Raw genomic sequence first — 17,661 nt, 5'->3', positions numbered from 1 at the left:
ATGGCACCCACGTGTATAAATATAGTGTCTGATTACTTTTATATGGGAGTGGGTGGTGGTGATCTGGTGGATGGAGTGACGGACGGAAGGAAGATTTGGGGGCCAGCAACTTGGGAAACTGGGACTGGTAACTTGGTATATTTCGCCCTTTCGTTTTTTGTGAGCGAAAAGCTATGTAATGTAATGATACCATTGATGATTTGATTGATACCAAGCACACAATCTATATATAATAGCTATGGTTACTCAAAGCAGCGAGCGAGCGAATATCAAGCAATATGTCAGCTGGCGAGAGACGGAGAGATGGTGACTAGGTAGACTATGTTGAATGAAGAAGACCTTATTTTCTTTCTTATCCTCCTTGAACTCGCTCCGCTGTGCCAGACTGCATTATGTGAAGCTGAAGAAAGTCCTTTTTGCCGTTTCTTACGCCTAAGTTGTAAACCATCATTGGGTTTGCTGGGATATATGGTGCTTGTTGATGCCAGACGGGGATCTCTCGCATCTACGAAATGATTGCCAAGTCTGCCTGCCTCTTTGGATGTTGACCACCAACGTTTCGCCGATCTGCTTCATTGGCATGTGGGGTCTGGTCGAAACATCCCGTCATTCAAACGGAGGACGCCGAGCTTCCAGGACGGGCGAGGGGAGCAATCTCGCTCTCTGTCGATTCGAGGGTGTGGGTAATGTCCGACTAGGCAAACGATGACATTTTCCTCGGTGTCTGTGGGGGAGATATCCGACCGAGGTAGGTTAGGTATGTAAGCAGACCAAGGGAGACAAGTCCCGGTTTCTGCAAGGGAATGAATAATGAAAGAGAGACGATGGATGCGACGTCCAATATGTAACATAATCGGTGCCGGCCCCTCGGTGTCCCGCCCCCAAATGCCTGGCAATGGACGGCCCCCCGTTGTTGCATGTCTCGATCCAGCTCGCCACCGGTGATTCAATGTCTTACCTACATCCTAACGCTATCTAACCTTTTCCTTTCTCTGTCTCCCCATTCTGCTTCGCCATCGGCTTCTGCAACCTTCTCACCCCTCTCTCCACCACACACCACCCCATCACACCCAACATACAGCCACCAACCAGGGTGAGCATCTGCCGGCAGCAACAGCGCGGTTAAGGAGCTGCTGTCTGCTGTCCCCCGGCGGTTAAGGCTGCATATGGGCGGTACATTTTGCTGACACAATTGCCTCGTGTTGGTGGGGAAGAGATCTTTTTCAGCTCTTCTTGGCTGCTCCCTCTCCCTCTTTCACACACTTTCTTACACTTGCTCATTTCTCGCTCTCCTCGGCGAGCCTGATCCCCATCTGTCGACCGACTGACTGCACTGCAGCTTGCAGCCACACCTGAAACTCTGCCCAAGCAATATCATCAATCTACTATGGTTCCTCGGGCCGCGGTCATATCACCCCCCTTTCTTATCTTTTTTTCCCCGCCTGCCCTAAGAGTAGAAAGTTGATGCCGCGGCAGAGGCAGAGACATGCATCATGCAGCACTGACAGGAAAGTACCTATTGCAGCCAGACCTCTACCTACTATCCAACCTTAAGCCCGCCCTGTCTCGCGTGGACGCCATGGGTGCGTATGCGTATCAGAGACAAAACGCTGCGCAAGCAAGACACGCCCATACCCATGGGAATTTGGGGTCCGCCGCGCAGCAGAGCAACTACTACGTTGCCCTGCCAAGTGAACATGGACAATCTCGGGTATTTCATGGCGATGTGTGATGAGTATGCGTAGCCCGGTCAGGCTGGGGCTGTCGGTCGGTACTGGACTTTCCCGCAACTCTCTACTTCTCCCGTTACTCTCGCTTTCTTTCAGCTCGGCTCAGGCTATGCTGTGCCCCTGCAAGCGACATCTGCGGATGTTGCAGCACACACAGTCATCCGTTTCCAGTTTTTCGCCCTCTTTCCCCCCCGCGGGCTGTGATGCGTAATGCATCCTTCTGAAATTAGGTTTTCTCCCCTCTTGATGCTGTCCCCCCTCTACTCAGCAGAATTGCCTCCAGACTGTTCATGCCACCCACACCCGCTCCACGCGGCTGCGGACGAACACAGACAGAGAGGGGTACAGTCAGAATGTCCATCTCTCTCCATGCGTCTCCTCCCCATAGGGCTGTGTGCAACGTGAATCCTTCCAGATTTAGATTCCTGGCCATTGGCCCGATTCTCGCCTGTGAGGCCGTCATCCTCGTCGCCTCTCGCTCACTCCTTGTCGTCTAAAGCACTCTGCATACCGAGCAACAGTTTGCGCGGTTGCTTCCGCGTCTCGTCGTCCATGCCCGCCCTCCACTACCACCAAGTGGACAGTCAGCAATGCGAACATGACAGGACGGGTCGTTCCTTGCTTATATCTCCTCTCTGCTATAGAACCAGACGAGTGGCCAGCAAGCGGCCGCAGGCGCGCTTAGCCGCCCAGTGATCTGTGGTGCTTTAGTCTGACTTGCAGCGGCACCATCAGCCATTCGAGCAAGCCTCTCAACGGCTTTTCTCTCTGTCTTACCACGTCAGATCTTGGTGTCTTCTTCGTTCTACTACTACTGTGGCCGACGCGGCATTCCGGCTGCATATTCCCGGGTCTTCCTCCCCCACCCCCACAGGCACACACACACACGCCCCATCACCACCCCATCGCCACCGCCCACCACCTTGCAAGGGTGACGCGTGGGCAGCCTTGTAGGCTGGGGCCAGGGTGCTTCTGCCCGGGTCGAGCTGTCGGCCCCCAAAACGTGGTTCTTTGCTGCTGCCGTCGTTAATGAGGCTCCTAGAATGCTACTTCACACCGGTACGACATCGCCTACCTTCCCCCCATGCGCACCATGCAGGTTACTAGCTGCTACTGCTGTGCTGGGCTGGAAACGAGCCGGCGAATGAGCATCGTTCCTGTCGCCTGCCTGTACCTTCGGTCCGTTTTGGGTCTATAGTTAGTAATTAAGATCGCGGACCGTTGGCCAAACAGGGAAGGAGAGCGACGGGGACACACGAAATGAAAAGGACGTCAAGGGTGATGTTGACGGTGGTGGTGTTGGATTACCACAAGCTTTTGGGGGAGGACGACGGACGGGAGGATGGATGGGTGTCAGGAAGGTCGCGTCCAACACGTACAGTACACACCTCTGAAGAAGATGTGTTTGGGGTTGATGCTGTCAGCTTCGTTGCTAGATGCCGTTGTTGGTGATGGATGGGGAGACATGTGCTTGCTGACATGCGTACAGGGTGTGGACATGGGGTATATAACGGCTCTGGATCCTGTTGGCATGGCTGATGATCCTGCCCGATTTCTTGGACTGATAAACCAGAGATCTTATATACACCAAGTCACTCAACTACATATTCCTACTGAAACCCGTCTTCGTGACGCACTTCCTACCTTCAAGAACCTGCTACACCATTCAGCACCCAGGAGAGATCTCGGCACTCAAGCCACCGCACTCTCATCACCAGACACTTCCCAATTACTTGCCCACCGCTTCACACGACCCCGGCAGTCCGTTCAATCGGACTCCACGCGTCCACTATTCCATCTGCCCCCTTATCACCACCACTACCACCACCGGCAAAAGCTCTCCCAGTCGCCAAGATGGGCCACTCCTCCGCCACCATGATGTCTTCCACGTCAGATAAGAAGAAGTCGTCGTCAAAGCACTCGGACCGTGGGTCGAGAGTGGGCGACTGGCTTCAAGAAGATTCCCGAGATGCTCCATGGAGCTCCGAGAACAGGAGGTCTGACGGCAAGCACTCGTCGTCGAGCCGCCACGGCGACAAGAAGCACAAGTCCGGCGGCGGCAGCAGCAGCAAGCGGCGCTGAATTGAGTTATCTTCAGACTGCCTCTTGCTCTTCTATCCGTCTTTACCTTTCTGTAAGCTCCCCGAGAGCTGTGATTGAGTTGGCCCGTCCCTACTTGGGGCTGCCTCATTAAGAGAGAGGGAGAGAGGGAGATCACGACTTCAGTCTTACACGCGAAAGTGTTGGGATTGAACATTTTCGAGCGTTCTAAATCGTCCCTGCCAGTTGAGAAGGGAACTGGGGGAAGTCGGGCACATCTGCGGCGGCAGATGCCGATTGCGCGACACGGACAGCGAGGAGAGAGAGGGAAATGCGTGTACTATGGTGATTCTTCTTCGTTCTCTTCTTCACATTCTATTTTCTACCATGTACGATTCTGTACCACTATTCCTTCTTTTGTACCTTATTTCTTACTTTCTCTTTCTGTATTTTCAATGTACTTTCATTGTATTTTTTCATACGCAGGAACGATGGAATGAGGACAGCCTTACGACAAAACACACCTAGCCGGGATGGATAGGGATATGCGCCGGAGATAGAATACCCCTTTAGACTAAAGCTTGAATTACGAATGTACTATTATCTATAAACGTCTCTCGCTCTGTAATGTGATCAAGGGGAAGTGGTAAGCTTCACCCAAACAGTTCTTCGTCCTCCGTATCCCATTCGGGCATTATCAAGGGGCCGAAGTCCTCGCCGCCAAAGGAAGCCTCGCGGTACCCCGTGTCATTGAAATACCGCCCACCGGGTGACGGGCCGCCCTCCCAGTCCATATCGTACTCGAACTGCGCGCCGCCGCCCCCGGCGGCGCCGAACATGTCTTTCCAGGCCGCGTTCTGCCCGGCGCCGTCCGAGTCCTCTTCGGTCCTGCCCACCGTCTCGTAGAAACTCCAGGCGCGGCGGATATCGCAGCCCACGCGTTTGAGGTCGGGGAACCGGCCGCGGTCGCGCGCCGCGGCGAGGCCTTCGAGGGCTCGCCCCAGACGCTGGGGGTGGATCTCATGCGCGCAGCCGACGATGTAGAGCGACCTTATACCCTCGGGGAGGAGCCGGACCAGCCGCTGCGTGTCGTCGCTGTCAGTGGTCTTCCTAGCGTAGCCGCCGCAGATGGAACGCCAGTCCAGCAGCAAATTCCGCAGGGCGACAAACCCAGCGAGACTGCGCAAGGGGGCAAACGGCGCTTTTCCCGGGATGTCCATGAACTGGTGCACGTTGAGGTGCAGCGACTCGAGGGTCCCGCGGAGATGTTTGAGGGCATCGATGACGGCGGACGGGTCGACGTCGGGCTTGCGGGTGCGCATCCACTGCTCGGGCGGCGTGCGAAACGATTCGCCCGTGCAGTTGTGGAGGACTTGGAGGTAGACCTCGGCGGCGTCGAAGACGAACTCGCGCAGGGCGCCGTCGGAGGGGCAGGCGCTCAGGAGATGGCGCAGTTCGTCGGCGTTGAGGCGGCTCTCGGTGATGCGGAGGGATCGCAGGTGCGGTAGGGAGAATGTCGGCTGGCGTCCCTCCCTTCCTCCTGATGCTGCTGCTTCCAAGCCCAGGGAGTCACATAGATGAAGCTGGAGCACCCGAAGGTCGCGCGACATCTCGATGATCCGGCCCTCGAGCTTGGACAGCTTCTTCAGGTAGATGTACGTCCTGAGCCCGCCCGCATTCGTCGAGACCTCGAGTTTCTGGAGGGGGAGGTAGTCCACCTGCTCCAGGCAGGCGGGGACGTAGTCCTCGAACGGTTCGAGGGCCTCGTTGCCCAGGCTCAGCTCCGTGAGGGACGGGAGGAGCCGGAGCAGTCCCCCGATGAGGTCCGCCTTCGAGAACAACCCGGGCGGTTCTGACGCTTCGTACCGGCTCCCCGGCGGGAACATGGCCAGCAAGTCCCGCAGGCACAGCGCCGCGGCCGTCGAAGAAAGGGCGTAGTGCCACAAGCGCCAGCGCTCGTAGGGGTCGGGGTGTCCCACGCAGAGCGACCGCACCGACGCGGCCAGGTCGTGACGAGGCTGATCCGTCAGGGACCCGACGAACCGGAAGAGTCGCGCGTAGGCGTCGTCGTGGCCCCGAGGGTGGGGGCGGTACAGGTGGTACAGCACGGGCTGGGCGGCGGCACGTAGGGCCCGGGACACGAGGCACAGCGAGCGCAGATCCGCTTTGTCCCGCCAGTGCGTCTCGAGCGTGCGCGCCGGGCAGTCCAGGGCGGCGACGCGGTCGAAATAAACTCCTGGCGCGCTGCCCGTGCGCTCGCCGCGGCAGTGCTGGCAGAATTGTCCCAGGATGAGATGCAGGACTTCGGGGGGAATTCTTTCGAGATGGGGTCGCCCGGGGTTGTCGGCGGCCATGGCTATTTCCGTTTGGGTGGTTCCTCCAGTTTGTGTCTAAGTGGTGTAGGTCACTCGACACAGCGGGAATAGGTGGAGCGCGATGAGGTTGTTGTTGACATTCCTCATTGCAAGGGTGGTCGATCCCCTGACTGTGCCGCATCCGAAGACTCGGCCCACTTCGCTTTGCTGTATCCTTGATTCCGCCTCACTATACCATATGGGCATAACTATGTATCGTACATATCTGTATATTTATACATCTTTACCCTCAGGCTCAAACAAGTGTCTCTTCCGTAGTATTACTGTAGGAAACAAACTCAAAACACTCCGAGTTTTGCTACTTCGGAAACCACACAAGCTGGCGACTTGGCTTTCTGATATGTCTATTTGGGTCTGGGCCCTACATCCTGTCCAAGTAGTCGAAGTGAAAGGGGTAGACCACTCCTCCGCATACTCAGGCTCATGACTCCGTACCATGTTGGACCGGAACAGCCTTGACAAGAAACGCGGCTATATCCCCTTCATCCAGCTTGTAGTTGCATTTCATAGCCTCGGTCAAGGCACCGATGCTGTACGAGTGTGTAGTCAGGGACACAACGCTCCCCTTATCTTCATCAAAGATGCCGGTCAAGACACCCTTCATACGCCACTCAAGTTCACCATTTGATTCCATCGTTGCCCCTGTCTCTGCCTTCTCTATGTCGTCTTTGTGGAGATCCTCTGGGGAGAAGTTGGGCTCCAATGCAAATTTGTAGACTCTGTCCTTAATGTGGCCACGATAGTTGCAAGCGTCACCATTCAGCTTCTCTCTGAGGTTCTCCTTGATCACTGGCCCAAATTTGCGGCCTCTGGCGGCTTCGGATTCGAAGACTCTTCGGTAAACCTTTTCCGTAGTTTCCAGACAGCGGCTCAGGGGGCTGGTGTAGACAACATCCGGCAAAGGAAAGGTTTCTTCTTCAGCCCACTTGAGCAACTGGTTGCCCAAGTCGCCGACGTCGTTGTTTTTGGCCCCCGAACCACGCAGTCTCTTGGCAACCTCTTTAGGGAGCAGCTTGGAGTCAAGAAGGGGTATCGTTTCTGTCCACGCGTTGGCGTCCATCTTTATACCAAAATGGTCCGCCAAGTCCGTGGAGAGCTCGTGGCCAGCTTCCTCGAAGGCATCCCTAAGGGTGCCGAGACTAACTTGCTCCTTGAAGGCAATTTTGACACCATCCTATAGAGTTGTCAAAATCAGTAGTTCTTTTCTCAAGTGTTGCATAGCTTCTGCGAAGATGTACAACCTACCCTCCAGTGATTAACCATCTCCTTCTCCACACCATCCACCTTTTGTCTTTTGATTACCCCCTTTTCGATGTAGTTGTGTAAGCTGTAGCCGTGCCGTATCACGAAGATGACTTTGTGATTCGCTCCATCTGCGGCCTCTTCGTTCAAGATGTCCACGTAGTCACGAATTCGGGCCCATGGCGATGATTCGTTCTCATGTACAGATCTAGTCGATTTATCGAAGTCCGTCCTGAGGCCCAATCTGGGCAGTCGTTTGAGCGTAGGCGGTATGGGATCTTTCCCCTCCTCTTCTCTTTCCTCGTTCAGTTTGGTAACGTCGTCATAGTCGTATTCAAACACTCCCGGTACCAGGGAGAACTCGTAATTACTCATAATGATGTGAAGTTTGAGTATATCGATTTCGTATCCTCGAAGAAAAAAGCGGAAAATCCAAGCTAAGACAGCGTAGGCGCTTGACAGGTCAGAATTAGACTGCAGCTGTATTTACTCCACGTCCAGCAAGGCTGAGTTTTCCGTATGATTCCTCCGGAGGTCGTCTGACTAAATAGGTAAGGGGGTAGTTCAAATTGTTTGTGGCTCCGTCGTTGGTTGCATGTTGATTGGGAAGCAATCGCAGTCGGGGAGAAAAGCTCTTTGTTCAGAATGGGTGCAACCGGCCTTGCTGAACCTGGATACCCAAGCCAACCGGCTCGCGAAACAAAGCCGCATGACAAAGAAATTTGCGGCGCGACTGGGTTTCTGATTAGCACGTGATGAGACAAGAGTCACCACCCCTTGGCCACGGATTGTAGCCATTATTTTTGTAGAAGGAAAGGTGCTCGTTAGATGTTGGAATAAACCATCATTGTAAAGTCCTTTGCGCCGTATAGAAGATAACCCTATATCCAACCGGATAGAAGAACGCCGATCCCGATTCGTCGTACTTGTACATCCCCTGTGACCCCCTTGGGTCTGGTATTTGCCACTGCCGCATGGTATTCCCCGGCCGAAAACCCCGTGTATATCGTTACGCCATAAATCATATCACTGGAAGCAACTCCAGAAACCCGACTCCTAGTAATGTGCAAAGGAAAGGTCATGATTCCTTCCCCTCAAAAATGGATTGGGCTAGCATCGATGCTTTTGCTAATTAGGATGTTTGACCGCCCCACCCCCTGGATTGTTGCCATTCATAGGAGGTGGTTCCTTCTCTGCCTTAATTAGCATCGCAAGCATCGACCCTTCCTTAACGCGTAATGGCGGTGATCCGACACTGGCTAGAATGCCCGAGATGGCGTATGAGTGAGTTGTCAAGGATATGAAATGCGAGTTGTCCGTGTCGAAGATATCCTCGAGAAGGCGCTGTTTGCGAGCCGTATGCTCGTCATCCGTCTCTGCCGTTGTCATCCCATCTCCCCTCCTGGCCCTCCAAAGCGTATCCTCCTCCTTAAAACCGGGCTCAAAGTAGAACTTGGGAAAGTTCTTCTCTATACTCGACCTGGTCCTCCTTCTATCACACGTATGATTCGTTAGCCGCTCTCTAAGGTTCTCCTTGACAACGGGCTGGATGTTTCGCCCGTTCTCCCGGAGTACGTCGCCATATATAAGCTCCGTAGTCTCCAGGCACCGGACCATGGGGCTCGTATATATGGTCCCCGGAATCGGCATCCCGTTTTCTCTATTCCACTTCACCCAGTCTTTTGCTAGCTCTTTAGCTTGCTCTCTGCCCTTCTGCACCAGTGGTGAATCAACCCAGTTTATGCACCCGTTCTTATCGCCATGTGAGGCAGGCAACTCAGGCATCTCAGGGAGTTCATCCAGCCTGGCTTCATCCACCAATGCCCATTTCTCCTATATACTTGTGTTAGTCAATGCGCGATCTACTTTTTGCTGAAAAAGGGGGACCAAATATCGCATACCTTCCATTGAGAGCCCACTGCATCCATGACGACGTTGTGAACACCTCTGCCATGGCGCACGACGTATATCACCTTATACAATACGTCGCCCTCGCCTTCGCTATTCAGCTTTGCGACATGGCTCTCTAACCTCTTCCACTGTGAGGAGGGCGGAAATGGTTTGCGATCCTGGTCATAGTCCTTCTCCTCGATGATGCCCAATTGGTCGTAGGTGGCGATGGTGGTGGGCGAGCTGGAGCTGTTGTTCTGGCCATCTTGGGTATAGTCCACAAATATCTCCTGAACGGTTGTGAACTTGTACTTGCGACTCATTCCCAGGGAAGGCGTCGCGCAATCTGCGGTTGCTGTGGTGATTGTTAATTTCGAACGGCTCTGAAAGGTATGTTTGACCACGCGTTTGATGAGGCTACGTAATCTTTTAACGGACATTGCTGCTTGAGTATTGTGCCACGGAGGGCGTACCGTAGTGCGGTTGGACACTAAATACACTGCCTCAAAGTCGCAAGTGTAATAACTGAGTAGTCGCCTGCTGCTGATAGCTAGAGCGACATCTGATGCGCGCGTGGAGGTTCAACATCGATCGCTGCGGCTTGTAGAAAGGAGGAACCAACTTTGGTGAGCAATTGCTGCGAACGAGTCACCGGATTGGGTAGTAGTCATCACCCCCTTGGAGGCTGGAATTCCGATCAGGTGGATGAGACGGGCGAAGTGAGCCTCGCATCCCCCCCAAAAGCTGTTCAAGGCTTCCACCCAGGTGCCTTCCGCTCAGTTGCCGTGTCGGTGCGGGGTAGCTACTTGGGTTCCGACTTATCCAGTGCTGGAGTGCCATGCACACAAATGCAAGCACTTACTGCACAAACTAAGCACAGCCCCAGCCACTCAGCCCTGGGCGCAGCCAGTCCGATGTCAGATCAGATGGCCACAAGATTAGTCCGGGAGGGTCATCCATCAATTGGCCTTGAGGCAGGCGGGCGGGCAGGCAGGCAGGCAAGCAACATCTAACAACCGCCTCCCGCCTCCCGCCTTCACTTTCCACACAAATTCGGAGGTACGTAGTACATATAATTGGGCTCATACACGCATGGCCTCCTCCCATTGCGGCTGGCATAGCGCCGGCCTAGTCGCATTCCGGACCCCAGAATCGGGCTGGCGCGAAATGATGGGTCCTGGCACCAGGGTCAGTGGTACGGGCGGTTGGGGGACTGCCTTTGTCTAATGTTGCTTTTGCGCCTATGTGTCTCAGCATCACCACATCTGGCCCGGCTGGTCGCTGAAGCTGAAGCTGTAACATATCGGATTGATGCTGAACCTATCGATTTTGGAGAATTGTGCGGAGGACGTAGTTGCCGCCCGAAAAAGAGAGGTACAGAAGCGCTGCATGCACTGGTTCGTTGTCCATGTAAGCACCACCAATCTCAGCTTTGCCGCCCCCCTGCGTACCCTGGTCTGCGGCAGGTTGGTGTTCCCACCGCTTATCACTTTTCTTCGAAAAATAATCGACAGACAGCCTGCCTCAACATGTGGGATCGGTCGCTTCCTAAAACTCGATGCATTCCCACCAGCCTCAAGGCGGATTCACTCTTGTCGAGTAAGCCGGGCGTTCTCTTGATTCGTTATTTCTTTGGAGGCATATAGAGATTATTCCTTTCCTTGCATTGAAGACTACCTTTTGCTCCACACGAGTGCAGCCCGCTCAATCCCCAGCCTTACCCGGGATTCGTCAACCCGAATTCCTGGCAGAATGGAAATTCTACAAAAGTACGCTGAAATTGAATACAAACGAGAGAAAGACAGCCGGTTTGCCGCTCAACCATGCCAGGAACTCTACTTGTACAGCGCTGTCGATGTGGCTGATACTCTCAAGAAAACTTATACGCGTTTAGACGAGGTTGGCTTATTTGAACGACTGTCAGAGAATGGGACCACGAGAGGTCCACGCGATGCGTCTCTTCAGTTGGTGTTCTTGCCCGTGGATGCGAAAGGGAGTGGGTTTTGCCTCAGCAAGGACAGTCTAGAAAAGCTGTGCAAGTGCCTCAACCTAGATAGAACTCTGCTAGGCTTCCTGGTCTCGTCTAGATCAGGATGGTACCACATCGATTCCGGCGAAGGCTGCCACAGCTTCCTCTACAAGGACTACTTGTACTCGATGGCATGGTCCTTTAACGCGAAGACGATGGAGACCAAAGCATTGGTTTCTGAACGGAGCGAATGGAGGGATAAATCCTTCTTGAGGAAGGAAGCCCAAGGGGAGGGGAACCAGGACACGGGAAACCGGCAGGAGGGGAACCAGGAGAAGGGGAACCAAAAAGTCACGCCCAAAAGACAGGACTTCGATCTGCCAGGACTCGAGCGTCAACATTTGTATCATCCTCTCACTCTTGCGTTCTTTGGCTTGGTTGATGCAACATGCTACCTGGATAGAGTCATCGTTACAGACGGCTACAGTCTTGGTGACATTGAGAAGATAACGAAACATGGGGCTTGGGTGAAACGGGAAGAAAAACTGAAGGCGCAGAAGGGATCCGAAAACGGGCAAGTCTCCCGTTCTGAAAACGGTGCCCAGCAGCAACAAGAGTGTCATCGTCACATCTCGGAGCAGCAGATTCAAGGACATAAGGCAGGGCAGCTGGAGGAAGCTGAAAAGTCCAAGAAAAAGGTGGAACAGTTTTCCGAGGCCTCGAAGAAGATTGCCAATGTAATCGGCGTCTTCTCGACCCTGTTCAAAAGCGTCGGCGTTGCCAAATCCATGACTGAGACACTGGAGAACACCAACCACTGGAGCCTCTGGATGGTGAAAGCTGGATATGATCGAGAGGACCAGACCTTCAAGCAGTTCGAGCAGGTGGCCGATTCCATAGGAGGTGCAGTGCAGCTGCTGCGCGCCAGGATTCATACGGTCAACGAGTCGGCACTCTCTACCCAGAAACGAGCCAAGGCCCAAGCCAACGTCGTGAGTTCTTGCCGCTTATCCATACACGAAAACCTTTTAACACCGGGCTAATCAAACCCCATCAGGTTTCTGGGCTGATTGCTCGCGAAGACACCCGCATCGGTCATGTACTGGCCGACCGAGCCAGACGGGACGGCAGCACCATGAAGGTGATCGCCTTGATGACCATGGCCTTTCTGCCGGCGACTTTCTTCGCTGCGCTCTGGTCCATTCCCGTGTTGGAGGAACCTGGCCTGACCAAGGACAACTTCTGGGTCTATTGGGCTTTTACTGTCCCAACCACCATTGTTATCTTCTTCGTCTGGGACTGGCTGAATGACAAGAACCTCTGGGAGCTCAAGAAACTGGACACCTACCACGCGGCTTACCATGCGTTCATGAGAAAGTTCAAGAAGACCAACGACACACGCACCAGCGAAGGTGTCAAGGAAGATGCTATCGTGAACCCTGCCGGCTCCAGCATGGAAATGCTGGGTGGCCACTACACATTCACGCAATCTAGGGACCCAAGAGATCTCGAGAAAGGCCCGCCGGTCGACAGGACGTCAGCTCATTCTCCATTTCCCAGAAACCCCTCGCCTTGAACTAGACGCATTGTACTGCCGCCATTCGTATCACGCTTGCGCGAATAGATTGCATTATTCCATTCAAAATACCTCGTCATCATATATTTGGGTCAAAATGGCTGGGTCACGACATTAACGAATCTTGTTTTGTACTAACACCAGCTGGCTGCGGAAACCGCCCGGGATACCAAAATTACAGTATATATAACGTTTATAGGACTACAGATTGTGTCAATAAAACTTCATGTCAACAATAATTATTGAGGCTGAATAGCGCTGGAGTGCTTGGGTGTGTGCTGCGTCTTCTGGATTGGTATTCTAGCTGGAGTGGTCGGTCGGGTGGTATATCTGCCTCCGGCGCAACTGGCCGCCTATCGCAGGCATCGTAATATCCCTTACCGCTGCCGAAGACGGGCGGTTAATCCAGACCAATCACTGCCTGCACGGCTGCTGCCTTGACGATTGAGGAGTTGTAGCAAACAGCGGTTCCATTTCCATCAGGGTCAGCTGGTGGAGTTATTGGCAGTTGGCTCCGCACGAAGCTTTACCAACAGGCCGGCAAGCGCCACGCGGGAAACCTTGCCTATCGGAGATATAAGTCTACCCTACATCTTCCTCACTTCTTCCCATGACTCATCTAATACTTTGGTATCATATATTTGACAGGCAGCAGTGTGACATATTTACAGAGCCAAATCGCAATTAATTGATCTCATCTTTTGCACCTCAAAGAAATCACCATTTATAGGAAAAGCACATCTCCCATATCAGAACCAGTGCCGGCCACCATGGTCAAGATCCAGATCCAGTCGGACCTCCATCTGGAGGTGTCGAGGTTCTACGACTTATACGATATCGTCCCCAAAGCGCCGTACCTGGCCCTCCTTGGCGACATCGGATGCCTCTCCAAGGGCTACGACGAGTACGCCAAGTTCCTTCTCGTGCAGCTGCGGAGCTTCAAGGCCGTGCTGCTCGTCCTGGGCAACCACGAGCCCTACTACTCGGACTGGGAGGAGGCGAAATGGTACATGGCCAAGTTCCAGGAGGACGTGGCGGCCCGGAAACAGGCGGGGGAGCAGCTCGGGACGTTCGTCTTGCTCGACCAGACGAGGTTCGACATTGACGACGAGGAAGGCGAGGGCGACGGGGCAGGCGTCACGATTCTGGGGTGCACACTCTTCTCGAGCGTGCCGCAGGAGTCGCGCAAGGACGTCGGGTTCGGGCTCAACGACTTCAACTTCATCGAGAGCTGGGGCGTCGACGAGCACAACGGCGCGCACGCGAGCGACGTCGCCTGGCTCAACTCCGAGGTCCGGTCCCTCGAGGAGGCGGCGGCGGCATCCGGATCAGGCGCGGCAAGGCGGAGGATCGCCGTCCTGACGCATTACTGCCCGACGTTCGACGAGCGCGCGCAGGACCCCCGGCACAAGAACAGTCCCCTTCAGTCCGGGTTCGCGACCGACCTGAGCGGCGAGGCGTGCTGGACGAGCGAGGCGGTCAGGTTGTGGGCTTTCGGGCATACGCATTACAACTGCGACTTCACCGACGAGCATGGGAAACGCATATACAGCAATCAGCGGGGGTACGCCTTTAGCCAGTCGCCTGGGTTTGACGGGACGGCAGTGGTGGACGTTTGAGGACAAGCAACCTTTCAGAATGGACTGTCTTTCGGATATGCGAATATATGCCAAACGAATAGCGATGACAACATGCACCGACGGCTTGGGACTCTGCGCGCAACGTCAAGACATCCTAGCTCTAGATGTCTGTACTTTCACCTGCGGCCTTGAGGTGGCGGCTTTTGTGGAAGACGTCTGCGAGTTTGGTCGATAAGTACGTTCTTCTGGACAAGACGTTTTCAAGCCACGAGAACTGATTTCTTGTGCAGAAATAGGCCCAGAATATATATCAGTTCCAAGAAACTTTTGATAATCTTGAAGACTTGCGATATAGATCTGCTCGCGTACTATGGCTGAAGGTAGGGTGCATTTTGCCTCGAGAAACTCAGGCTATATGGGGTTCAGACACATCATGATTCACGAGACATGTAGCTTTTACTTTGCTCTGCAGCTAGGTACGCTTCGGTCGACGGCATCGGCACTTGAACAGAGCAAACAACGTTCACCTACTTTTTTCTTGTGGCAGCGGCAGTCGTGCGTGTCGGCCCCTATTTATTGTAGCCACAAAACATGCCGCACTCCGTGGCTTATTCGGGTTCGTACACGTATACCGTATTCGGGTCGCGGCGACCAATCGTGCCGTCCGATGGATTGTACTTGTAGCAAAACAAAATTGGCTAATGTGACAACGCGATTTACCACTTGGCAGGGGAATCGAGCGTTGCGGGACCGGTTGAGGCTAGAACCATTGGCAAATGAAATTGCCATTCGAACTTTTTGCTGTCGAATCTCGGGCAGCTAACCGCGATAGGAATGGTGGGGGCGCCGCTGTCCAATTGACTTTGTCGTTTTCGCAACGGAGAGGAGCATCGACAGCAGGGAGAGCAGAAAAGGCACCTTAACTCGACTAATAAACAAGCAAAAGCGGTGGCCAGCATGTGCTTCTTCTCCTGAATGGCAGATTGTCGCTTGGGCAGAATCTTGGGTCCCTTCGCGACGGGGAAAAGGGGATCCAGTTTAATCAAATAATAGACCAGATTGACTGTTGCTGGCTACCAGTACTACTGCATACTAGCAGCTCCCTTTTCTTAAAGTTGACTTGACTCGCTGGCAGACTTGCAAGCGGAGGCTATTGTGATCAAACCATTTGCTACTTCCAGACCGTTGCTGCTTCTTCTTCTGCTTCCCTCCCTCTTTCACATCTTCCCCTTCGACTAATTACCAAACTTTAATCAACTACCCGCTTCAACTCTTCTTCTACGCCAAATCATTCAACATGGCCTCCAAGAGCAAGATCCTCGAGAAGCAGGACCGCGAGCGCGATGCCGCCTTCAACACCGCCATGCACGGTGAGGCATCCGGTGCCGATGGTGGTTTCCGCGCCATGCTGCGTAAGGGTGGCGGTACCGCTGCCCAGCGCGCTGCCACCGAGGAGTACTTCAAGCACTGGGACAACCAGGACGCAAAGGACGAGACCGAGGAGACTCGAGCGGTAAGTAGCATCCTGCACCCGAAACTCGCTTGACGATGCTCGAAAGGGGTCGTATGATGTCTTTCGAGCCATCCACCTGGTGAGAACGACTGCTTTTTGGAACCCATGAAACTGATTTCTGTTTTCTGCCCGCAGAAACGAACCGCTGAGTACGCCACGCTCACCCGCCACTACTACAACCTCGCGACCGACTTGTACGAGTATGGCTGGGGCCAGTCCTTCCACTTCTGCCGCTACTCGATCGGCGAGTCCTTCTACCAGGCCATTGCGCGCCACGAGCACTACCTCGCACACCAGATCGGCATCAAGGAGGGCATGAAGGTGCTCGATGTTGGTTGCGGTGTGGGTGGCCCCGCCCGCGAGATCGCCAAGTTCACCGGTGCCCACATTACCGGCCTGAACAACAACGACTACCAGATCCAGCGCGCCACCGCCTACGCGAAGAAGGAGGGTCTGTCGCACCAGCTGGCCTACGTCAAGGGCGACTTCATGCAGATGGACTTCCCCGACAACAGCTTCGACGCGGTCTACGCCATCGAGGCTACCGTGCACGCCCCCGAGCTGTCGGGCGTCTACAGCGAGATCTTCCGTGTCCTGAAGCCCGGTGGCGTCTTCGGCGTCTACGAGTGGCTCATGACCGACGACTATGACAACGACAACCTGCACCACCGCGAGATCCGTCTGGGAATCGAGCAGGGTGACGGTATCTCCAACATGGTCAAGGTCTCGGAGGGTCTCGAGGCCATGAAGATCGCTGGATTCACCATGATGCACCACGAGGATCTGGCTGACCGCCCCGACCCCATGCCCTGGTACTGGCCCCTGGCCGGTCAGTGGAAGTACATGCAGAGCATCTACGATATCCCTACCATTGCGCGCATGACCTGGTGGGGACGTGGTCTTGCCCATCGCTTCGCTGGTATGCTGGAGATGCTGCGGGTTGCGCCTGCCGGTACTAGGAAGACGGCCGACAGTCTTGCGGTTGCTGCTGACTGCCTGGTCGCTGGTGGCCGGGAGCACCTGTTCACCCCTATGTACCTGATGGTCGGCAAGAAGCCCGTCCACACCAACGGTTCGTCATAAAAGACAGGGCGACGGCAATAGAGGGGAAGAGTGACAGAAGAAGAACATAATGAGGTGCAAGCAGGGGCACATTGATGACAACACCAAACATCACAAATACCAAGCATCCCTCCAGAGAAGAGGGCAGACGTCACGAGACCGCGACTGACAGCCAACCAAAGCTGCATATATCCCTTAGTGGTAATAGAGGGCCGAATGCTGACAGTACCACCGCCTCCCCCCGTCTTACCTCATCAGTGGGAGAGACCGGAACGACGGTGGGATCGAGCTCGGTTCCTTGATTCTATGTATCTATTTTCCGAACCCGACCTTAGCATTTGGCGGAGTATGGGGGTTTAGATGAAAAGTCAGCATCGACACAAGAGCATGTTAGAACTAATACAAATTATGAACAACCCCTTTTGATCCACCTACCTACGTGAAGATTACTGGCGGCTGTGGTAGGTATATAAAAAATTCATGAAGCGCCAATGGCGTCGCGAATTGACTTTTTGGGGTGTAGGTTTGCTCGCTGGGACTGCTGGAGCTTCGGGGCTTGCAAGCTCTCTAGGTCTGACCTGTAGCTCTGAAGCTCACCTGGTGAAATGAATTGAGCCTGTTGACAGCTTTGTATGCATTAGATCTGGACTTGGCATACTGCTGCAGCCAATGTGTAAACTGTCA

At 54.2% G+C, this 17,661-nt stretch overlaps 7 protein-coding genes across 7 annotated transcripts; 4 read left to right on the top strand and 3 right to left on the bottom strand.

Annotated features, from left to right (window-relative positions):
* Positions 1-3,584: 3,584 nt before the first annotated feature.
* Positions 3,585-3,812, top strand: PG985_011226 (uncharacterized protein; the record flags this gene model as incomplete). Its single annotated transcript, XM_066830993.1, has 1 exon — positions 3,585-3,812. One exon carries the CDS (start codon positions 3,585-3,587, stop codon positions 3,810-3,812), a length of 228 nt encoding a protein of 75 aa, XP_066681675.1.
* A 611-nt stretch (positions 3,813-4,423) lies between these two features.
* PG985_011225 (uncharacterized protein) lies at positions 4,424-6,124 on the bottom strand (the record flags this gene model as incomplete). The annotated part of the gene is made up of 1 exon (XM_066830992.1): positions 4,424-6,124. One exon carries the CDS (start codon positions 6,122-6,124, stop codon positions 4,424-4,426), a length of 1,701 nt encoding a protein of 566 aa, XP_066681674.1.
* Positions 6,125-6,566: 442 nt separating this feature from the next.
* PG985_011224 (uncharacterized protein) lies at positions 6,567-7,762 on the bottom strand (the record flags this gene model as incomplete). Its single annotated transcript, XM_066830991.1, has 2 exons — positions 6,567-7,319; positions 7,391-7,762. The coding sequence occupies 2 exons, from the start codon at positions 7,760-7,762 to the stop codon at positions 6,567-6,569; spliced, it is 1,125 nt and encodes a 374-aa protein (XP_066681673.1).
* Positions 7,763-8,515: 753 nt separating this feature from the next.
* On the bottom strand, positions 8,516-9,600 carry PG985_011223 (uncharacterized protein; the record flags this gene model as incomplete). The annotated part of the gene is made up of 2 exons (XM_066830990.1): positions 8,516-9,220; positions 9,289-9,600. The coding sequence occupies 2 exons, from the start codon at positions 9,598-9,600 to the stop codon at positions 8,516-8,518; spliced, it is 1,017 nt and encodes a 338-aa protein (XP_066681672.1).
* A 1,429-nt stretch (positions 9,601-11,029) lies between these two features.
* Positions 11,030-12,822, top strand: PG985_011222 (uncharacterized protein; the record flags this gene model as incomplete). Its single annotated transcript, XM_066830989.1, has 2 exons — positions 11,030-12,238; positions 12,304-12,822. The coding sequence occupies 2 exons, from the start codon at positions 11,030-11,032 to the stop codon at positions 12,820-12,822; spliced, it is 1,728 nt and encodes a 575-aa protein (XP_066681671.1).
* Positions 12,823-13,592: 770 nt separating this feature from the next.
* Positions 13,593-14,441, top strand: PG985_011221 (Ser/Thr protein phosphatase; the record flags this gene model as incomplete). Its single annotated transcript, XM_066830988.1, has 1 exon — positions 13,593-14,441. One exon carries the CDS (start codon positions 13,593-13,595, stop codon positions 14,439-14,441), a length of 849 nt encoding a protein of 282 aa, XP_066681670.1.
* Positions 14,442-15,699: 1,258 nt separating this feature from the next.
* Positions 15,700-16,998, top strand: PG985_011220 (Sterol 24-C-methyltransferase; the record flags this gene model as incomplete). The annotated part of the gene is made up of 2 exons (XM_066830987.1): positions 15,700-15,915; positions 16,051-16,998. The coding sequence occupies 2 exons, from the start codon at positions 15,700-15,702 to the stop codon at positions 16,996-16,998; spliced, it is 1,164 nt and encodes a 387-aa protein (XP_066681669.1).
* Positions 16,999-17,661: the final 663 nt, after the last annotated feature.

This window comes from Apiospora marii, assembly GCF_038362585.1.
Source record: "Apiospora marii strain CBS 49790 chromosome Unknown utg000007l_segment0_segment0, whole genome shotgun sequence".
In the NCBI taxonomy this organism is placed as follows: domain Eukaryota; kingdom Fungi; phylum Ascomycota; class Sordariomycetes; order Amphisphaeriales; family Apiosporaceae; genus Apiospora; species Apiospora marii.
The sequence above is the reverse complement of the archived record's forward strand: the minus strand, read 5'-3'. Positions and strand labels throughout refer to the sequence as shown.